The sequence below is a fragment of the Oncorhynchus nerka genome, linkage group LG4 (assembly GCF_034236695.1).
Source record: "Oncorhynchus nerka isolate Pitt River linkage group LG4, Oner_Uvic_2.0, whole genome shotgun sequence".
In the NCBI taxonomy this organism is placed as follows: domain Eukaryota; kingdom Metazoa; phylum Chordata; class Actinopteri; order Salmoniformes; family Salmonidae; genus Oncorhynchus; species Oncorhynchus nerka.
This window is the reverse complement of record NC_088399.1, coordinates 41,782,456-41,802,362: the sequence shown is the minus strand read 5'-3', so window position 1 is coordinate 41,802,362 and position 19,907 is coordinate 41,782,456. Positions and strand designations below refer to the sequence as shown.

Sequence of the window (19,907 nt, the reverse complement as noted above, 5' to 3'; positions counted from 1 at the left end):
CACCAAAGGCTTCTCAAATTTTTAGCACAAATGTATTTATCCCCCAGGTCGTTGCTGCAAATGAGAACGTGTTCTCACTCAACTTACCTGGTAAAATAGCGGATAAATAAAATAAATAAAAAATGTTCATCCACTGCCAAGATATATTGATTTTTCAATTTAACTAGGCAAGTCAGTTAAGATCAAATTCTTATTTCCAATGACAGCTTACCAGGGAACAGTGGGGTAACATCCTTGTTAAGGGGCAGAATGACAGAATTGTGCCATGTCAGCTCAGGGATTCGATCCAGCAAACCTTCGGTTACAGGCCCAACGCTCTAACCACTAGGCTACCTGCTGCCCTGATAATCCATCCACATGACAGGTGTGGCATATCAAGAAGCTGATTAAACAGCATGGTCATTACACAGGTGCACCTTGTTCTGGGGACTTTAAAAGGTCACTAAAATATGCAGTTGTGACACACAACACAATGCCACAGATGTGCCACGTTTTGTGGTAGCTGCAATTGGCATGCTGACGGCAGCAATGTTCACCAGAGCTGTTGCCAGAGAATTTAATGTTCATTTCTCTATCATAAGCAGTCTCCGTCATTTTTGAGAATTTGGCAGTACGTCCAACCGGCCTCACAACCGCAGACCACATGTACCACGCCAGCCAAGGACCTCCACATCCGGCTTCTTCACCTGCGGAATCGTCTGAGACCAGCCACCCGGACAGCTGATGAAACTGAGGAGTATTCCTGTCTATAATAAAGCCCTTTTGTGGGGGAAAACTCATTCTGATTGGCTGGGCCTGGCTCCCAAGTGGGTGGGCCCATGCCCTCCCAGGCTTTTTCATGGCTGCACCCCTGCCCAATCATGTGAAATCCATAGATTAGGCCCAAATGAATTTATTTACATTGACTGATTTCCTTATATGAACTGTAACTTATTCAAATAAAATATGTTTCTTCAGTATAGATCCCATTACATACTGGTCTTGACGAGAAGAAAAGCAAACTGTTTGGGGATCTCTTCTGCACTGATCTACCAATCCCATAAATGTGGAGAAGATTGAGTGTCACCTTATCAACATCCAAAAAGTTGCTTCACAGGCTCTTTCCATTTCCCCTGAAAAACTGAACAACCGGTTGTTTGGGACTGAGGCTGTGTGTTACCCAACAGAGCAGGACCTGGCTGTCACACCTGTGACCATAGATCAACTCTCCCAGTGAGGGAAACCAAAGACAGCAGTGCCTTGTGAGCGAACGGTTACCGACAACCATCTTCTGATATTCTGGTAAATAACCTTTGGGGTCCTCTCTCACCAAGAAGTGGCTGAGTGTTTCAATTCAGAAGATGGGCCTTTTATTAAATTAGCTCACCTCCTGCCTCCTCTCAACTCCTTTTGAAAAGGTCAAAGTTAAATTGAGAGTGATAGCGGATGGAAATGCACTTGCTTGAAATGAGACTGTCCTTCTCCACAGAATTGCGTAACTCCTGTGTCCTCTCTTGCCTGTTTGAACAGGTAAAAGATAATCAAGGCGAGACGGCGGAAAGTGGACACATCCGGTTGTATGCAATGGCTCCTCCAAATGAGACTCAAGTACAGTTGATGATTATCTAGCTACTTATCTGATTCTACAAATCAAAACATGTTTATGTTTAATTTATTAACAGTTTTAAAGTATCAGCATTTACAAATGGTGAGGGAGAGGAGATCAGGCTAATTACATTTACAGGAGAACCTTCACATAAGGCAACTTATGTTTACAGGGGTGAAGCCCAAATAAAATGTGTAAAGTGATCCAAACAAATAAAAGTTAGTAGGCAGAGTGTCCTAACGAATTGACACATTCCTCGACCACATCGATTTCCGGGTCACAGAGGACTGAGGCAAGAGGATGGTCTTTTTGGTCCATGGTCCTCCCTTAATCAATAGCCTCCTTCTGGCAAGGAAGCGCGGGTATATTCTACCTGAATAGACAAGTGTATCCTACCCCCTTTGAATCAGCTATTATTTTCCAGGAGAAGAGCATGCAGACATTTAAGAACAATATGCTACTTAACCCTTTATTAAATGTATTGCACAACTAGATAGATTTATTTTAGGATTCCACCCTGTAAGTCATTTGCCTGATGCGCAATTGGAGTAATTTCATACAAGCGGATGTGTCCACTTTGTCTTCTCACAGGCTCACCTTGACCTGTTCAAAAGGAGGCTAGAGAGGACACAGATGTTGAGCAAATCTAATTAGGAATAGGCCTGTGTTTCTTCTAGGACTGACTGAAGGATAAACCCAGTGCTGTTGACCTTTGACCTGTATTGGACTTGCGCTTTCTTTGACTTGTGGATAGGTGCTATTTATGACGTTTGCGTGCTTCTCACAGCATCCATTAATAACACTATTCAATAAGTCCATAGTCATACCTAATGGCAACACAATCAAGTCTCATTACCAGTTATGGGATCCTAATAAATAAAAATGGGCCAAATATTACTGCCCCACAGTCCCAAGTTATTGATGTGCAATGCAAAACAATGTCCACGACAGAACTCTACAGCACTGTACTAAAGTGATTAACTAGACCTCTTGTTACCTTCTACAATGCAATGCTAAAATAGTAGATGTGGTGGGGTAACAGTGTGCAATATCTAACAAGAGACAAGTGTCAAGTACAGTTGATGATTATCTAGCTACTTAACTGATTCTACAAATCAAAACATGTTTACTTTGAATTTATTAACAGTTTTAAAGTATCAGTACATTTACAAATGGTGAGGGAGAGATCACAGTATACAAGGTCAAGTTGAAACACTTCCATGTTTTGATCAGCCTTTTTTAAACTCCCATGCCATGGAGTTTCTGAATGCGAACAATCAGCCTCGCAGTGACAGGTCAATGCAGGTGATGGTTCACGAAGACCGACTCAGGAATGGAAACTGAAGTGTGGCGTTTGCTTCATTTCTGCCGCAACATAAGGCCACTTCTTTATTCATCCTCGTTTTGGTATTTGATGTGTTTCCAGAGTTTCTACGAACCAAACACAACATTGAAAGTTGGATCACACGTATAACGACTCATGCTGTATCCCAACTATGGAGAGAATTTTGCTGAACAAACAAGTTAAAAGTACATAAGCAATCATATGCAAAACGCAATCAAAATTTGCGCACAATACTAGAGTGCTTCAATTCACATACACTGCTGCGCATATGCCAACTTAATAGTAATGAGAATCTATAACAATATTATTGGCACTGACAGTATTATCAACACTAAATATACATGTCACAACTCCAGAACTAACAAATGTACAAAACATATTTTCGCCCAATGTATCCGCTCAGACACGAGAAACGTACTTTCTCATTTGACGCCACGGCCCGTCTGCGCTCTTTCACTACAAGTGCATTCGAGTGCCAGTTCAAAACTACTCGGAACTGGAAACCTCCGAATTCTGAGAGTCCAAAACAACTGGGTCCTCGGAAAAAAAGGTGCTCTGACTGGAATTTCAGCTCGGGAACTCGGGCCGCGTTATAAAACTCCGACTTGGATGACCATTCAAATAGTTTTTTCCGAGTTCCCAGTTGTTTTTTAAAGTCGGTGATTTTCGAGTTCTGTGTTCCCAGTTGTTTTGAACGCGGCATCATTCCAGCGCGTAAAACTTTTTTCGTTTGATTTGGGCTTTACGCCAACCATTGGCAGTTGTCCTAAGCAATGTCGGGCTAAATGAGGTTACGAGAAGATCTGTCAATAGACTTACACCCCGATTCAATTGCTCGAATATAGCATCTCCTCCTTGGTCAAATATTCTTTAAAAAAAACACTGCTGCGAACATGATGGTAATGGAAAAAGTAGATGTTCTCCTGAAGAGCAAATTGTAGACTCCTTTCGCAAGCGACATGTTGGCTGACCGTGATTAGCGAAAGGGGGAAATAACGTCAGAATAACGTCAACCGAAGTGTATGATGGGAAATTAAATTGTAAACATCTAGGTCATATCCTTGTGCGCCAAAGGAAATTCTAAAACAATACAGACGATAAATACATGGTCTTTAAAAAAAAACGTACTTGTCTACGAAATATAAGTACAACAAACTGCGGTGTACCTCAAGATGGAAATATATCAAACGTGCTACAGAGAGGACTCCAACCTGTAGCAAAGATTATGGATATAGTGGCAAGATACAATATATCTCCGGCCTAACAATGGGAGTCGTTGTCCACATAGCAGCACGGCGGGTTGCTTATCCTTTCTTTGGATTGGTGGATACAGCTCATTATTGTAATCTATTTTTAAATATTTAAGGAGGGTGACGTCAATCGAGAGAGATGCTATGCTACTAGCCTCATACTATGAATATGCAGAGCCATCTCCGATATGAAGTGTTTTTTTCTCAAGTTGCCAGGATGTTACGTGTGCTACTTATATAAATACACTCGTAACAACTTAAGCATTACTGAACTTCTATTAAGATCAAATAAACCTCATGCAGCAAATAAGTGATGCATTTTTTGTTGTTGGCCAAATTCGACACTCATTGACCTCCATACAAAAACTTGCTTGGTGGGCAAAAAAAAAAACTGCCTGCTGGAAGGAAGCAAATTTTCCACTGAGTTGGGCGTCTCTGCATCTCCACATGTAGGTCTAGGTCAAGAGAGAAAGAAAGAGGACTCATCTTTATATCTGTGCCACGGTGGAGGTGTCATGATACCCATAAAACCTAGCAGTCAAACAGGGAAATAGTTCCAAACGGTTTTCCACCATTTATTTTTCCCCCAATAGGAAATTATAGACAACAAAAAAACAAAAAAATGTGCTGTCTGGTTTGCTTAATATAAGGAATGTGAAATGATTTACACTTTTACTTTTGATACTTAAGCATATTTTAGCAATTACTTTTGATACTTAAGTATATCTAAAACCCAAATACTTTTACTCAAATAGCATTTTACTAGGTGACTTTTACTTGAGTGATTTGGGTACTTTTCCCACAACTGCCTGGCGTGACGTTTTGATAACCATGTAAATCTCTAGCCGACACCTTTGCTAACAGGTATTGTGTCAATTTAAAACTTGCACAAGACAGTTCACAGAATTGTACATTTAAGAAATGTTGCCAATTTATTAGTTGCTAACATGAGATAGTTAATCCAGAGATTCTTACCTTTGACTCGATTCAGCAGTCTGTCCCGATCACCATGGTATTTGTAGTTCTTTATGATAGCCACATTAGCAGCTAATTAGCATTTCATTTTTTGAGGGTAAATACAGGTGAATATATTGATAAGTAACCTTCAAGAGTTTTACACAGTTATCAAAATGTCACACCAGGGTAAGCCTACACAAAACACAGCCCTTAAGTGTTTCTAAAATGAATGGTTGACAGCATGGGCAGCGCCATTTGAGGCTACAACCCATAGGAATACCCACTATTTTAAAATGGCAGAAGCATGGTGGAAGCCCTCAATGGCGCTGCCTACGCTAATATTGCCTTTTGGCCACTAGAGGCCTCCATCATTCTCTATAGGTAGGTTTTCCTGTTTGGGAAAAGGCCATATAGTGGAACTGGAAAGAGACCCGGAAATTAATAAGTGGTCGAGGAGTTTGTCAAATCGTTAGTAGGCAAACAGAAGACAGTCCCCCCCTCCTGAATTTCCACCTTTTTGGAAGTATGCTTGGGGTCATTGTCCATTTAGAAGACCCATTTGCAACCAAGCTTTAACTTCCTGACTGATGTCTTGAGATGTTGCTTCAATATATCCACATCTTTTTCCCTCCTCATGATGCCATTTATTTTGTGAAGTGCACCAGTTCCTCCTGAAGCAAAGCACCCCCACAACATGATGCTGCCACCCCCGTGCTTCACGGTTGGGATGGTGTTCTTCAGCTTGCAAGCCTCCCCCATTTTCCTCCAAACATAACAATGGTCATTATGGCCAAACAGTTCTATTTTTGTTTCATCAGACCAGAGGACATTTCTCCAAAAAGTATCATCTTTGTCCCCATGTGCAGTTGCAAACCGTAATCTGGCTTTTTTTTATGGCAGTTTTGGAGCAGTGGCTTCTTCCTTGCTGAGTAGCCTTTCAGGTTAGGACTTGTTTTAATATGGATATAGATCATTTTGTACCAGTTTCCTCCAGCATCTTCATAAGGTCCTTTGCTATTGTTCTGGGATTGAGTTGCACTTTTCGCATCAAAGTACATTCATCTCTAGGAGACAGAATGCGTCTCCTTCCTGAGCTGTATGACGGCTGCGTGGTCCCATGGTGTTTATACTTGCATACTATTGTTTGCACAGATGAACGTGATACCTTCAGGCGTTTGGAAATTGCTCCCAAGGATGAACCAGACTTGTGGAGGTCTACAATTGTTTTTCTGGGGTCTTGGTTGATTTCTTTTGATTTTGCCATGATGTCAATCAAAGAGGCATTGAGTTTGAAGGTAGGCCTTGTAATACATCCACAGGTACACCTCCAATTGACTCAAACGATGTCAATTAGCCTATCAGAAGCTTCTAAAGCCATGAAATCATTTTCTGGAATTTCCCAAGCTGTTTAAAGGCACAGTCAACTTAGTGCATGTGAACTTCTGACCCACTGGAATTGTGATACAGTGAATTATAAGTTAAATAATCTGTAAACAATTGTTGGGAAAATGACTTGTGTCAGGCACACAGTAGATGTCCTAAAACACTTGCCAAGGCTATAGTTTGTTAACAAGACATTTGTGGAGTGGTTGAAAATGAGTTTTAATGACTCCAACCTAAGTGTATGTACTTCTGACTTCAACTGTATTTTCATTTACTTCTACATAAGCTGATAAGGAAAAGCTATATGTCAATGATTTTCTCTCCATTTTGTAAATCAAATCACTCATTGAATTGACTGTCTTCAATTCAAATTGACCCTACCTAACTCATGTAGTTCTATTCAATTAACAACACATAAGCATACATACACAAACAGTAATAGTAACAACAAAATTGACCAATAAACAACTAAATCACTGTATTGAGACCCTGTTGCATACCTGATAAAGCAACAAGGCCTCTCTCCAATGGTCGCTGAAGAGATCAAGTTGGAAGACAGTTGATTCCACAAACTGAGTCAACCTAGGTAAGTCCAACAAAGGTGTGTGTACATTTCCATTGTCATGTTTCTCTGGTTTAGTGGATATGAGGTTTCTGCAGGAAATGTTACCCAGCAATTCGGGCTCTGGCTGGGCCACTCAAGGACATTCAGAGACTTGTCCCGAAGCCACTCCTGCATTTTCTTGGCTGTGTGCTTAGGTTCGTTATCGTGTTGGAAGGTGAACCTTCACCCCAGTCTAAGTTCCTGAGCGCTCTGGAGCAGGTTTTCATCAAGGATCTTTTTTCGCTTTGTCATTGCTGGGTATTGTGTGTAGATTGATGAGTTTTAACTTTAAAAAAAATCCATTTTAGAGTAAGACTGTAACGTAATAAAATGTGGAAAAGGGAAGTGATCTGAATGCATTCCAAATACACTGCATGAAATAGGTGTTGATGAGCCTTTACACAGTCATTAAATCAGCCCATGGCCGGCCACGTGCTAACAAATGCATCAGGTCAATTGCTTGGCCTGACAAATAAAATATTTTTGAGGCAGTATAATAAAATCATGTTTCTATAGGTTTATATCACTCCAATTATACATAGCCTTATAAGGTTTTTCTTAAACCGTCCTTGGTGGTCTACACAATAGCAATCAATCAAAATATTCGCTTCTTTGACTTGGGTTTTGGACTGAAAAGCAGAGGAACGAACCTGTGTTCTGGTTTTGGCAATTGTGTGAACATTTTATTTGCCTCATAAAATATGTGCTCACTAGGAAATGTCATAATCCATGGATCATATCGCCTATATCGCTCTATTGTCATTTGTGAGAAAAATACAAGATTATTACCTTGTTTCATTCAGCTTCAAATCATGGGTGGGAGCTGCTTTGACAAGGTACAGTAAATGACATAATGTCTTATTAGAAGGCTCTTTTACAGTTCTAAACAAGCACAAAATGAGGATGAAATACAGTTTTCACAAGTTTTATACTGTACTAGGGGATTGATTGGAAAATAATGGTTGTTTTTAACTTTAACTCCTCCTGTAGCACAACCATCCCCCGACTTGAACCCGATGAACATCTCTGGAGAGACCTGAAAATAGCGTTGTAGCAATACTCTCCATCCAACCTGACAGGGCTTGAGAGGATCTGCAGAGAAGAATGGGAGAACATCCCCCAAAACAGGTGTGCCAAGCTTGTAGCGTCATACCCAAGAAACTCGAGGCTGTAATCGCTGAATAGTTATGTAAATGTTTTATTTATTTGTATACATTTGCAAACATTTCTAAAAACCTGTTTTTGCTTTGTCATTTTGAGCTATTGTGTGTAGATTGATAAGGGGGAAAAGCAATTGAATCAAAATGTGAAAAAAGTCAAGTACTTTCCGAATGCACTGTATATGGATTCTACAGACCCTACTGAGTACTAGTTTTTCCTGTGCAGTGCTATATTTGTATCAAATAGTGTCAGGAACCCCATTTTAAGCTGTTTCACCACAGTAAAAGGCCAGGAACCAGGGGCATAGGCAATTGTCTCAATTGTCTCAAAGCTTAAAAATCATTCTTTAACTGGTCTCCTCCCCTTCATCTACACTGATTGAAGTGGATTTAGGAAGAGACATCAATAAGGGATCATCGTTTTCACCAGGTCAGTCGATGTCATGGAAAGAGCAGATGTCCTTTATGTTTTGTACACAGTGTATATTGGCAATAATAATACATTTTATTTGTCAGTGGTCTTTCAGGACACTCAAGGACATATTATATAATAAAATAATGTGTGGGATCTTGCACTTTCCACTTTGCACTGAATCCATGTGCATTAAACAATAGCTAGGCTACAACGTGTAGGCTATTCATATTAGCTAGCTAGCTAGCTAGCTAAGACTCACTAGCCAACTTGTTTAGCAAAAACAAGTAAAATGGCCAAACAAAGCTCAATGTTCTATTTTTTCAAGAAACCGTGTCTGTAGAATTTGCCAAGTAATTTGGTATCAGTGATTTCGCCATGAAGGGCCTCCAGTCTCCTTCTGTACCAATCACTGATTGCTATGATTTAATCCTGGTCCTTAAAGACAGTTTCAGTACATTCAGAGACAATGACCAGAACTACAGCGCTGTTTTTATTCAGCACTTTTAAAAAGCATGAAACACTTATCACTTGCGACTTGCACATTCTCTCTTCCACCTCTTAGACATGACCATCAGTCCAGTGAAAAAACAAAACAAACAGTTATTTCAATTTATGCCTCGTAAGTAATAGGCTACAACTGACCTCTGACCAGTGTTATCATATAGCCTAGCTTAAGACTTAACTTTTGAAATATAAGGGACACTACATTATTTATAATAACGGATAGCCCGACATGGAGAAAATCAGACCTTTCTTACTATATATGTAAATAGGCAAATGAATTAAACAAATGTATTTCCAATCAATGTTAATAGCCTGTCATTTTTTAGGAAAGGCACTCGGCTTGCATTTTGACTCATGAAGGGATCTCGACTAAAAAGAGGTTTGTGACCACTGTTCTAGTCTATGTAGCAGGGATAATCAACTACATTCAGCCGAGCGGATGGTCAGGGGGCTGGAACATAATTACAAATCATTTGTAGACTGAAAATTGACCACAAGAAGCCCAAACAGATATAATATTTTACTAAAACATAATAATTTCAAACCTTGCTTACATTTGTATACGATCACATATACTGTATATATATCTATATACACATATACTATATCTATTATGGGTGGGAATACTTTGGAACAGATTTCCAAAATGTAAATTACTTGGAGTTGACTGGCTGATGTTTTTACATGATTATATGTACAACCACAAAACTTGGGAGGCCAAATAAAATCACCAGCTGGGCTGTATTCGGACAGTTGGTGAACTCTGTTACGTTAGGAGTATTATTGTTATACCAAGGCATTATGTTCGAGTCTCATAGTCTATTAATTATAGGCTTATGGTTTATTATGTGTAGCTCTATGTCAGTCACATGTTAAATGCAAGAGTCATGGATTTCCATAGGCCACCAAGACTATTTGATCTGTAATGCAAAATCACATGTTAGATGGTTTGTTGTGTGCAATCGATTACAGTTGGGTATATGGTAGGCTATGCTTTTATGATTATTTAATGAGTGTCCAAATTTTGGCCCACCTACATTTTTGCTGGCACTGCAATCAACGGATTTCTGGCTATGCCACTGCCAGGAACACTCCATATTATTCAAAGCCCCATGAACTGACACCCTATAAATATTCTACAGACACTACTGAGTACATTTACATTTACATTTAAGTCATTTAGCAGACGCTCTTATCCAGAGCGACTTACAACCCATATTTATTTATTTCCCCTTTTGTATTTTAACTATTTGCCCTTAATTTTACATTTGAAATGTTTTTATTCTTTTGGAACTTCTGTATGTGTAATGTTGACTGTTAATTGTTATTGTTAATTTCACTTTTGTATATTATCTATTTCACTTGCTTTGGCAATGTTAACATATGTTTCCCATGCCAATAAAGCCCCTTAAATTGAATTGAAATGGAATTGGTTTGAGAGACAAGGGGAGAGAGAGACAGACCGAGAGAGAGAGTGACAGAGAGAAAGAGATAAATATATATAGAGGATAGAGATTGTTATACAGCATCACCACATGCCAGAATGACTCCTGAGATCAGCTTCGCAAAACATCAATGAAAAATGTTGCCTTATAATGCATTCATTGGTCAACACGTCTGTAATGACGCAGGAGGGTCATGCTGAAAGGTAGTGGTGGTGTTCTCTCTGTTGCAGTACCTTGTGTTATTATGATCTATGTAGTGGCGTCTCTGTTGCAGTACCTTGTGTTACTGTACAGTGCTGTATTTGTGCCATATAGTGTCCAGTCAACACATTTTCAGCTGTTTGACCACAGTAAAAGTCCAGCAACACTCCATATTGTTCAGAGCCCCATAAAATGACACCATCTAGATTTTGTAGACCCTGCCTACTGAGTACTCCCCACCTCACTTTTATGTCAGCACAAATAATATTTTTTTCTCTATAAACGAATATGTCATGCATTTGCATTGGGGGCATTTATTTTACCTTGGAACATGTTCTAAAACACAAATGCAATGCAAATGTCACTTATATATGAACAAATATGAATCCTTATTAATGTTTAAACATACATCATGAATAACTACAGGTTAATGACACTTTTCGACTATTACGCGGGGGACTTTTATTTTGAAATAGTCCGCCATTCCGTGACCCGGATGTACTTATTTTAAGTGTTGCTGATAAAATGCTGACAAATTCATTCGCTCCGAATAATCTTTTGTCGAAATCATAACAACTTAACATTTTACAGCTAAACAATTTCCTAAAATGTAACGTTGGCTGAAAACCTTTACTGAGTGTCCCTTGGATTGTCTTTAAATTCTCACATAAAAGGGTTCGTATTGCTTATTTCTTTACACTGAAAGACAAAGGTTGCGTTATAGCTTCCGTTCCTTCCACTCCCCTCAGCTCTCACCAGCCCTGCTTCAACTAATCAAATCCCTGATGAGCAGGGGGTTGCGGGATTTAGTAGCCTTTATAATCAGTTGTGTAGAGTAAGGTTGGAGCAAAAGCCTGCATACCCAGTAGTAGCTGCTATTAGCAACGCTGGTGTGTTTACACTATATCGTTGGTACCTTTTTGTATTGGCATTGAGTTGCACAAAAACAGTCCGTAGTTTAGGAAGCCGGGGGCGTTTTCATTTCGGAGGCCGTTTATCGTTTAAGAAGCAAACGGAGCAACACTAGCGTTTGTATTGAAAAAAAGTAAGGTTAGTCCCTCCCCGTTTCGTTCCGTTTGCTTTCGGAAACGTTTTGCAACAGGTTCGGCATAATGAATACGCCTCAGAAGTTAAATATAGTGTTACTTACACCAACGTACTGTGCCGGTGGTCATGACGTTTGGTCATTAACACGGGGGAATTTGAGTCAAAATGTCTAAAGAAATAACATAGATTTAAAGAGTTTCCAAACGTGGTTCTGCTATATACCCACTTCTTCTCCACTTACCTCATATCAAAATAAAAGTCCAGAAGGTGCGCCATATGTTGACAAAAGGAATAACTTGTGGGGTACTTGTATTTTGACATGAGGTAAGCAGAGGACTTGGGTCTAAAACGGACCCACGTTTGGAAAGTTGTTTAATAATAAGTAGCTTTAGATATTTTGGCTCAAATTCCCTCTGTTTAAAGGACTAACTGTCCTACCCACCGGCTCAGTAAGTTGAAGTGGAATTTATGGTAAGCACCTCAAGGTCTTAGTACTTTGATTAGGCCTATATTGTGGTGGTCATTGTTGCAAATCATTGTGTGTTTTGTTTCAGAGATGTGAGGGTACCTACAGCTGACTGAAGTGAAGGCCAGCATCTCAACCATGGGGAAGCGGTATTACTGTGACTACTGTGACCGGTCCTTTCAGGACAACATGCACAACAGGAAAAAACACCTGTATGGTGTTCAACACCACAGATCTAAAAAGGCCTGGTTTGACAATTTCAGGGGTAAGTCATTTCATTTCCCAAGAGTTTCATGGTGTGTTTAAGACAACTGAGAACAACAAAAAAACCTAACAGCTCAGACTAGGAGAAATCTTTACGTTAGTGATTTTCAGGTCAGGGAAGTCAGAAATCTAGGATGATGGCCGCCTTTCCTTCCAGTTCTCTGCTGCCAATTACTGGAACGAATTGCAAAAATCTCTGAAGCATGAGTCTTATCTCCCAATCTAACTTTAACCATCAGCTGTCTGAGCAGCTTACCCTTCACTGTACATGTACACAACCAATCTGTAAATGGCACACCCAACTAGCTCATCCACATATTGTTACTTACCCCCTTGCTCTTTTGCACCCCATTATCTCTACTTGCACATCATTATCTGCACATCTATCACTCTAGTATTAATGCTAAATTGTAATTATTTTGCCTCTATGGCCTATTTATTGCCTACCTCCCTACTCTTCTACATTTGCACACAATAACACTATTGTGTTATTGACTGTACGTTTGTTTATGTGTAACTCTGTTTTTGTCGCACTGCTTTGCTTTATCTTGGCCAGGTCGCAGTTGTAAATGAGAACTTGTTATCAACTGGCCTACCTGGTTAAATATCATTATTATATATATTTTTTGATGCCTGAGTTTCTGAGTTGGATGACCGTAAAAAAGAAGTGTTTTCCCAGTCAGATTTCTTTTGGGGTGGGAGTTCCCAGTCAGATTTCTTTTAGGGTGGGAGTTCCCAGTTGTCTTGAATGCACCGTTTGTCCAACATGGTTTGAGGGGTCAGAAAAAAACCGCATGGTGTTCTTAAAGGGCCAAACAGGAGTTAAAACAATAACAAAGCCACTGTTTCTGTAGAAAGCTGAGGAATGGGGCTGGAGAAATGTAATCACTCCCAAATGCCAAGACAGAGCTTTGGATGCAAGGACAGGGCCTGACCATCGATAATATCAGAATTATTGTTTTAACCATGTTTTTTAGACTATACAGTGTTTGTTTACATTTACTTTGTTTACAAACATTGGCGTAAAACAAGCATATATTTAGTACTCTGAATACAGTTAAACTAAGCTCATGAGGCATTTATCAGCTGTATTTTCTTTAAGAACCAGTGGGTACATATCATTAATTTGTAACTCTAAAAATTGATTTAGCTTTAAAAAAAAAATGATAACGGAGTTTTGGTATGAGGTGCTCTTTGAAAAAAGGCACTCTATAGACTGGCAGAATAAAATAAAGAGAATGGTGGCCACCACTTCGTAAACGTTAAATGTAGAAACAATTATTATCTTGCACTCTTAAAGAATGAATGCAGGCACTTCTCGATTTAAAAAGGCTTTATTTACTTGGCATTTCAGTAGACATATTTTTTTTAAATAGCAGGGCCGACATGTTTTGACTTCAGATCATCAGACCAGGGCTTCAATGTTTGACACAGTAACCAATTAGGAGACATGTAACATGATTAAACAAAAATAACAGCATAAAGAGATGGTTGGGGTTCAATTCAGAATGATGTGATCAAATACATTTCAGTTCGAGTCCTCTTCTAAATGAAATTGCAGTCCATTGTTGTTATGACAGTTCCCAGAAGATACCAATCCTACCCTTACGCTTGTTTACACTGAGCTGCACTGTGGTCAGAAAACATACCTCAATGCAGGGATGGGGATATGCCACTGTACTCCAAATGTTTACCTTTATCCACACTGCTCCATCGAGAAGATTGAAATACTTAGACAGTTTTCCTGGAAAACTGCCCTTATCGTCTTTACGCTAGCTAGCAGTAGCCACGGCAGCCATTATTGAATGGCACATCACGTTGAACAACACAGGAGATAATTGGCTGACACTGCCATTCCAAAGTGGCTGCTATGGCTACTGTACATTTTCCGTTAGGGTTGGTATCTTCTGGCGACATGACAGGTACTTGTCGTAACAGGCTGAGGACAATATGACACCTCTTCTTTCATCACAGATGCAGCAGCCATCCTGTATGATGAACAAACTAAGAAACCCTGCAGGAAATTTCTTCAGACGGGTAAAGACAACAAAGATATATAATGAACATTTTTAATGAAAGACCCTTACAACTATCGGTGTGTAATGCTTTATTTTTTTTCGTCCTTTGCATCAGGCCAGTGTGTGTTTGGCAACAACTGTAGGTTCTCTCACATGTCAGAGAGGGACATGGAGAACCTAAGAATGCAGATTGAAGGTGAGTTGTTTCCACAAGATGGCACTGTCTGCCATGGACATGGTCCTCATATTGAGAGTGTTAATTTATGGGCAATGCTGTTGTTGTTGTTGCACCTTGCACGATGATAACATTTTTAAAAAGTGCAATTTTCCGTCATTATGGTGGCAAGTACTCTGGTATTTCAATTATGAACACACAATGCCACTCTGTTAATTTAGGTGGTTCAATGAAATCTCTAATAGTAATCATCTTCACTAATTTCACTCAGAATTCAAAGCTCCAAAGGTGATTGTGCTAATGAAATCCATATTAAGAGGTGTAGTCTAATGTCTAGATGAAAGACGGAGCAGAGAGGACCCGGAGCACAGAGCGTCCCCTGAGCGGAGCATAGAGGAGTGGCTCACCAGGAGAGAGAAGAAGAGAGCCGCCCTAAGCAGTGGAAGGTACAGTATGAATCAATGGTCAAAGGCTGTCAGTGCTTGCATACAGTGCATGTTAATGCTAAAATGTTATTTACGCTTGCATGGAGTCAGATTTGATACAATTAGTGTGAAAATATACTTTTCCCCTTTTCTTAAACTATTTTACTCTATTTACTCTCTACAGTGTTCTGAAAGAGGAAGATGAGGAGGATGAAGATAATCAACCAGAGAATGACATGCCGCCACATTTCCTCACCATTCCTGACCTTCCTCCCTCCCTTCTGCCCCCTCCCCTTGGAGGATGGAAAGTCAAAGTCAGAACTGAATGGGGTTGAAGGGGCAGTGCAGTTAATGGCAGTTCCACACTGAGGTCAAAATAACAACCTGAACTGGAATTTCAACCTGTTCAGGTGGGGTGGATTTTTTTGGTAACTGATCTGATTATTCTGACCTATGACCAGTCATCTTTTATTTGTATACGCATCCTACTTTGAAGGGGTAAGCAGGGTAGGCTCAGAGTCAAGACGATCCTATCCGCCAATCGGGGTTGTGTATGTTAATATATTTACATTTGTATCAACACGCCCACACAATCAGACTGAGCATTTCAATGGCAAAAGGAGCCTCAGGGAAATAAATATTTTAGTGAAATAAACACACACAGTCATTTATTAGACATACAGTGATTTAAAAATGATTAAGACTGCATGGGAGCTTTAAAGCTGGGTCACCATTTTTTGCTCAGTTTGATGTGGTGATGCAAGAACGGATCATTAATTGCTATTAGGGCTCAAACTTTTACTTGATAGAAGTGAGTGAATTTGTAACACATTTTAATTGATTTTCTCCATCACCGACTACATTAAAATTCAGTTGCGTGCATGCAGAGATTTTGTTGAGTAGGTCCTCGTATTCAAGAAAATGTATTCTGAGTTGGAAATGTACCGAATGTGAGGTTCTAATGCTTTTTAAATGATGGCCTCAGGAAAGCAGCAGAACAGGAGTGGCTACCGTGATATAGAAACGTCCTCTCACTGTCAACTGCTTTTATTTTCAGCAAACTTAATGTGTAAATATTTGTATGAACATAACAAGATTGAACAACTGAGACATAAACAGAACAAGTTCCACAGACATGTGACTAACAGAAATGCAATAATGTGTCCCTGAACAAAGGGGGGTCAAAATCAAAAGTAACAGTCAGTATCTGGTGTGGCCACCAGCTGCATTAAGTACTACAGTGCATCTCCTCATTGACTGCACCAGATTTGCCCGTTTTTGCTGTGGGATGTTACCCCACTCTTCCACCAAGGCACCTGCAAGTTCCCGGACATTTCTGGGGGGAATGGCCCTAGCCCTCACCCTCCGATTCAACAGGTCCCAGACATACTCAATGGCATTGAGATCTGGGCTCTTTGCTGGCCATGGCAGAACACTGACATTCCTGTCTTGCAGGAAATCACACACAGAACAAGCAGTATGGCTGGTGGCATTGTCATGCTGGAGGGTCATGTCAGGATGAGCCTGCAGAAAGGGTACCACATGAGGGAGGGGGATGTCTTCCCTGTAAGTTAAGATTGCCTGCAATGACAACAAGCTCAGTCCGGTGATGCTGTGACACACCGCCCTAGACCATGACGGACCCTCCACCTCCAAATCGATCCCGCTCCAGTGTACATGCCTCGGTGTAACGCTCATTCCTTTGACGATAAACGCGAATCCGACCATCACCCCTGGTGAGACAAAACCGCGACTCGTCAGTGAAGAGCCCTTTTTGTCAGTCCTGTTTGGTCCAGCGACGGTGGGTTTGTGCCCATAGGCGACGTTGTTGCTGGTGATGTCTGGTAAGGACCTGCCTTACAACAAGCCCTCAGTCCATCCTCTCAGCCTATTGCGGACAGTCTGAGCACTGGTGGAGGGATTGTGCGTTCCTGGTATAACTCGAGCAGTTGTTGCAATCCTACACCTGTCCTGCAGGTATGATGTTCAGATGTACCGATCCTGTGCAGGTGTTGTTACACGTGGTCTGCCGCTGCGAGGACGATCAGCTGTACGTCCGGTCTCTGTAGCTCTGTCTTAGGCGTCTCCCAGTACGGGCATTGCAATTTATTGCCCTGGCCACATCTGCAGTCCTCATGCAGTCCTCATGCCTCGCAGCATGCCTAAGGCACGTTCACGCAGATGAGCAGAGACCCTGGACATCTTTCTTTTGGTGTTTTTCAGAGTCCGTAGAAAGGCCTCTTTAGTGTCTTAGTTTTCATAACTGTGTCTTAAAGACTGTTCCACCAGTGCATGTTCATTAATTGTTTATGGTTCATTAATTGTTTATGGTTCGTTGAACAAGCATGGGTAACAGTGTTTAAACCCTTTATACAATGAAGATCTGTGAAGTTATTTGGATTTTTACAAATTCTCTTTGAAAGACTGGGTTCTGAAGAAGGGATGTTTCTTTTTTGTGCTGAGTTTATTTAAAAAAATACTTTTGTATTTTGTCATTTGCTTCCCTCCACATATTCTATGTGAATGGAAAGTGGTTTGTCCATGTTGGGATTTATTTATAATGGATGGCATACTGTTTTACCTCCGATTAAGTTCTGGGTCTGTATTAAGAGAATGAGTATCGCAACCGGAACAAAGAGCTCCACCCTCTCTCTGAGTTACAGGCAAGTCTATTGGCCAAATGTTCCCTCCCCTTATGTTTTTCGAAAGAAGAGAAAATTGTGATTTGTCCAAAGCATGGGAACTAATGCTGCTCGTTATCAAACCTTCCCGTATCATGACAGATCTACTATACCATTTATGTTTACGTAGTCTGTCCACGAGTGATTACCTCGCCAAGGATGGCTGGCCACTTTTGTAACAAAAATGGTTTTAAATTTCCTATCTTCTGGTAATAAAATAGTGTTTTAACTGGACATATTGTTATTTCCCCTGTTTCACTTGCAAGAACAACTAGGGGATAACAGAACAAGTGGTATTCAGGACATTACTTCAGTGTGTTAATGGAGGCCTGTCCATATGTGCCAGGCAGCTACGGTCCAGCCCAGATCTGGGTAGGATGTCCCATCACCCTGTGACAGGGACCCTTTGCTGGCAGCGTGTCTGCCTTTTCCTGTGACAGTGACACAGATTGAAACCGAAACTGCTACACCCTAAAAGAACATTTTCAATTTGTTTCAGATAGGCTCCCTGAGGGAGATGACAGGACAGCTGGATCCTTCCCTGGTTGGTTGGCCGGCAGTGTGAATAATATTCTGATTATTATTATGACCGTGCTGGCTGTCTCGCATCTCTGGGCTCTGGGATAAAAACTTGCAAGGCCAATATTGGAGCAGGACTACAGTTAATGACTTGTCTCAAAGCCTTTGTGTCTGCGTAACTGCCACCGAGAGCTTTGATATGTGTCACTGGCCCTGAGATTCCCAGGCATACAAAAACTTCACATAATCAAGTTGGTAATTACCAAAAAGTTATTACATTTTACTGTGGATGACTTGCATCCACACTTGTAGTTTTGCATGTACTCAAACTATTCACCAACATGCACAGTCATTGTACCCAAACACAATTCCAAGTGCAACAGTGTTTAGCTATCACTAGTAACTTCAATGTCATTAATATGCAGCTTGCATTGATTGCTTAATTGTCAGTACACTCTGTGCCCTTTAGCTGCACTGCTCTCCAATGCCGCAATAACTGCTCTTTAAGACCTTAACCTCCACAAATGAGAAGTTGCGGTACTGAATACTGAGTCAATTCCCTGCTGAAATGTGACACATCAACAAGCTCTCTCTCAACTCAGTAAGAGAGACTTACAAAGCCGAGTCCCAATGGAGCTCTGTTGCACATAGAGGCGGTCTTCCTTGAATCCATGATTAAACAAGTTGCCTGTGTCTTGGAAATATCGCAGTAGGCTATTTTACAACAGGTTGACGTTGAACGTTCTGGCGAGAGTGATTGCGTTTGACATAGGTGTTACTAAAAGCACCTTGTGTTGTTTTTGTTATTCTTCAGAAGTCCCTACAGATGTTTCGTTATTGACTTGTGCTCTAGGCACCAGGCAGTAGCAGAGGTCCATTCGCTGTGACTGTGAGTCGGTTTGTTTTTCACAATCCAGTCATTCAAGCATCGAATCTGAACTGTATGCGATTAAGGTTAAATGCAGAGTAAATACCAAATCAACACTACCGTTTTTTTTACTTTTGATTTGTAACACACACAGTTGTAAGAGAAATGGTTCCCTAGCAGCAAGTCTTCAGCTTGTCTGCTGAAAGCATATGCACCAGGAACAGATGTTGATGTTGATTCAGTTGTTTGAGGAGCAGCACATGCCAGCCAGGTCAAACCTCATTTCACAGATTGATCATTAATGTAATCTTTTCATCTTATATATCCCACTAGTAGATAACTTGGAATTAGGGTCAACACATGGAATTATCATGGTAAGAATGTAGATCATTACCTCTTTAAGGAATACCTAGGATAGGATAAAGTAATCCTTCTCACCCCCCCCTTAAAAGACCTAGATGCACTATTGTAAAGTGGCTGTTCCACTGGATGTCATAAAGTGAAAGCACCAATTTGTAAGTCGCTCTGGATAAGAGCGTCTGCTAAATGACTTAAATGTAAATGTAATTATGCAGTTCTAGAAAACGACAACCTA

The 19,907-nt window shown here is 40.5% G+C and overlaps 1 protein-coding gene and 1 pseudogene across 4 annotated transcripts; one reads left to right on the top strand and one right to left on the bottom strand.

The window, feature by feature from the left end:
• Nucleotides 1-2,706: 2,706 nt before the first annotated feature.
• On the bottom strand, nucleotides 2,707-4,078 carry LOC115125133 (cytochrome b-c1 complex subunit 9-like; annotated as a pseudogene).
• Nucleotides 4,079-11,340: 7,262 nt separating this feature from the next.
• zmat5 (zinc finger, matrin-type 5) lies at nucleotides 11,341-18,159 on the top strand. Of its 4 annotated transcripts, none has more exons than XM_029654604.2 (6): nucleotides 11,341-11,524; nucleotides 12,451-12,627; nucleotides 14,601-14,663; nucleotides 14,760-14,840; nucleotides 15,157-15,265; nucleotides 15,429-18,159. In XM_029654604.2, exons 2-6 carry the CDS (start codon nucleotides 12,501-12,503, stop codon nucleotides 15,577-15,579), a joined length of 531 nt encoding a protein of 176 aa, XP_029510464.1. In that variant the 5' UTR covers nucleotides 11,341-11,524; nucleotides 12,451-12,500; the 3' UTR covers nucleotides 15,580-18,159. The 4 variants fall into 4 exon arrangements, with proteins under 4 accessions (XP_029510464.1, XP_029510479.1, XP_029510470.1 ...); XM_029654619.2 differs by lacking the exon at nucleotides 11,341-11,524 and adding an exon at nucleotides 11,561-11,894; XM_029654610.2 differs by lacking the exon at nucleotides 11,341-11,524 and adding an exon at nucleotides 11,561-11,899.
• The last annotated feature ends 1,748 nt before the right edge of the window (nucleotides 18,160-19,907 follow it).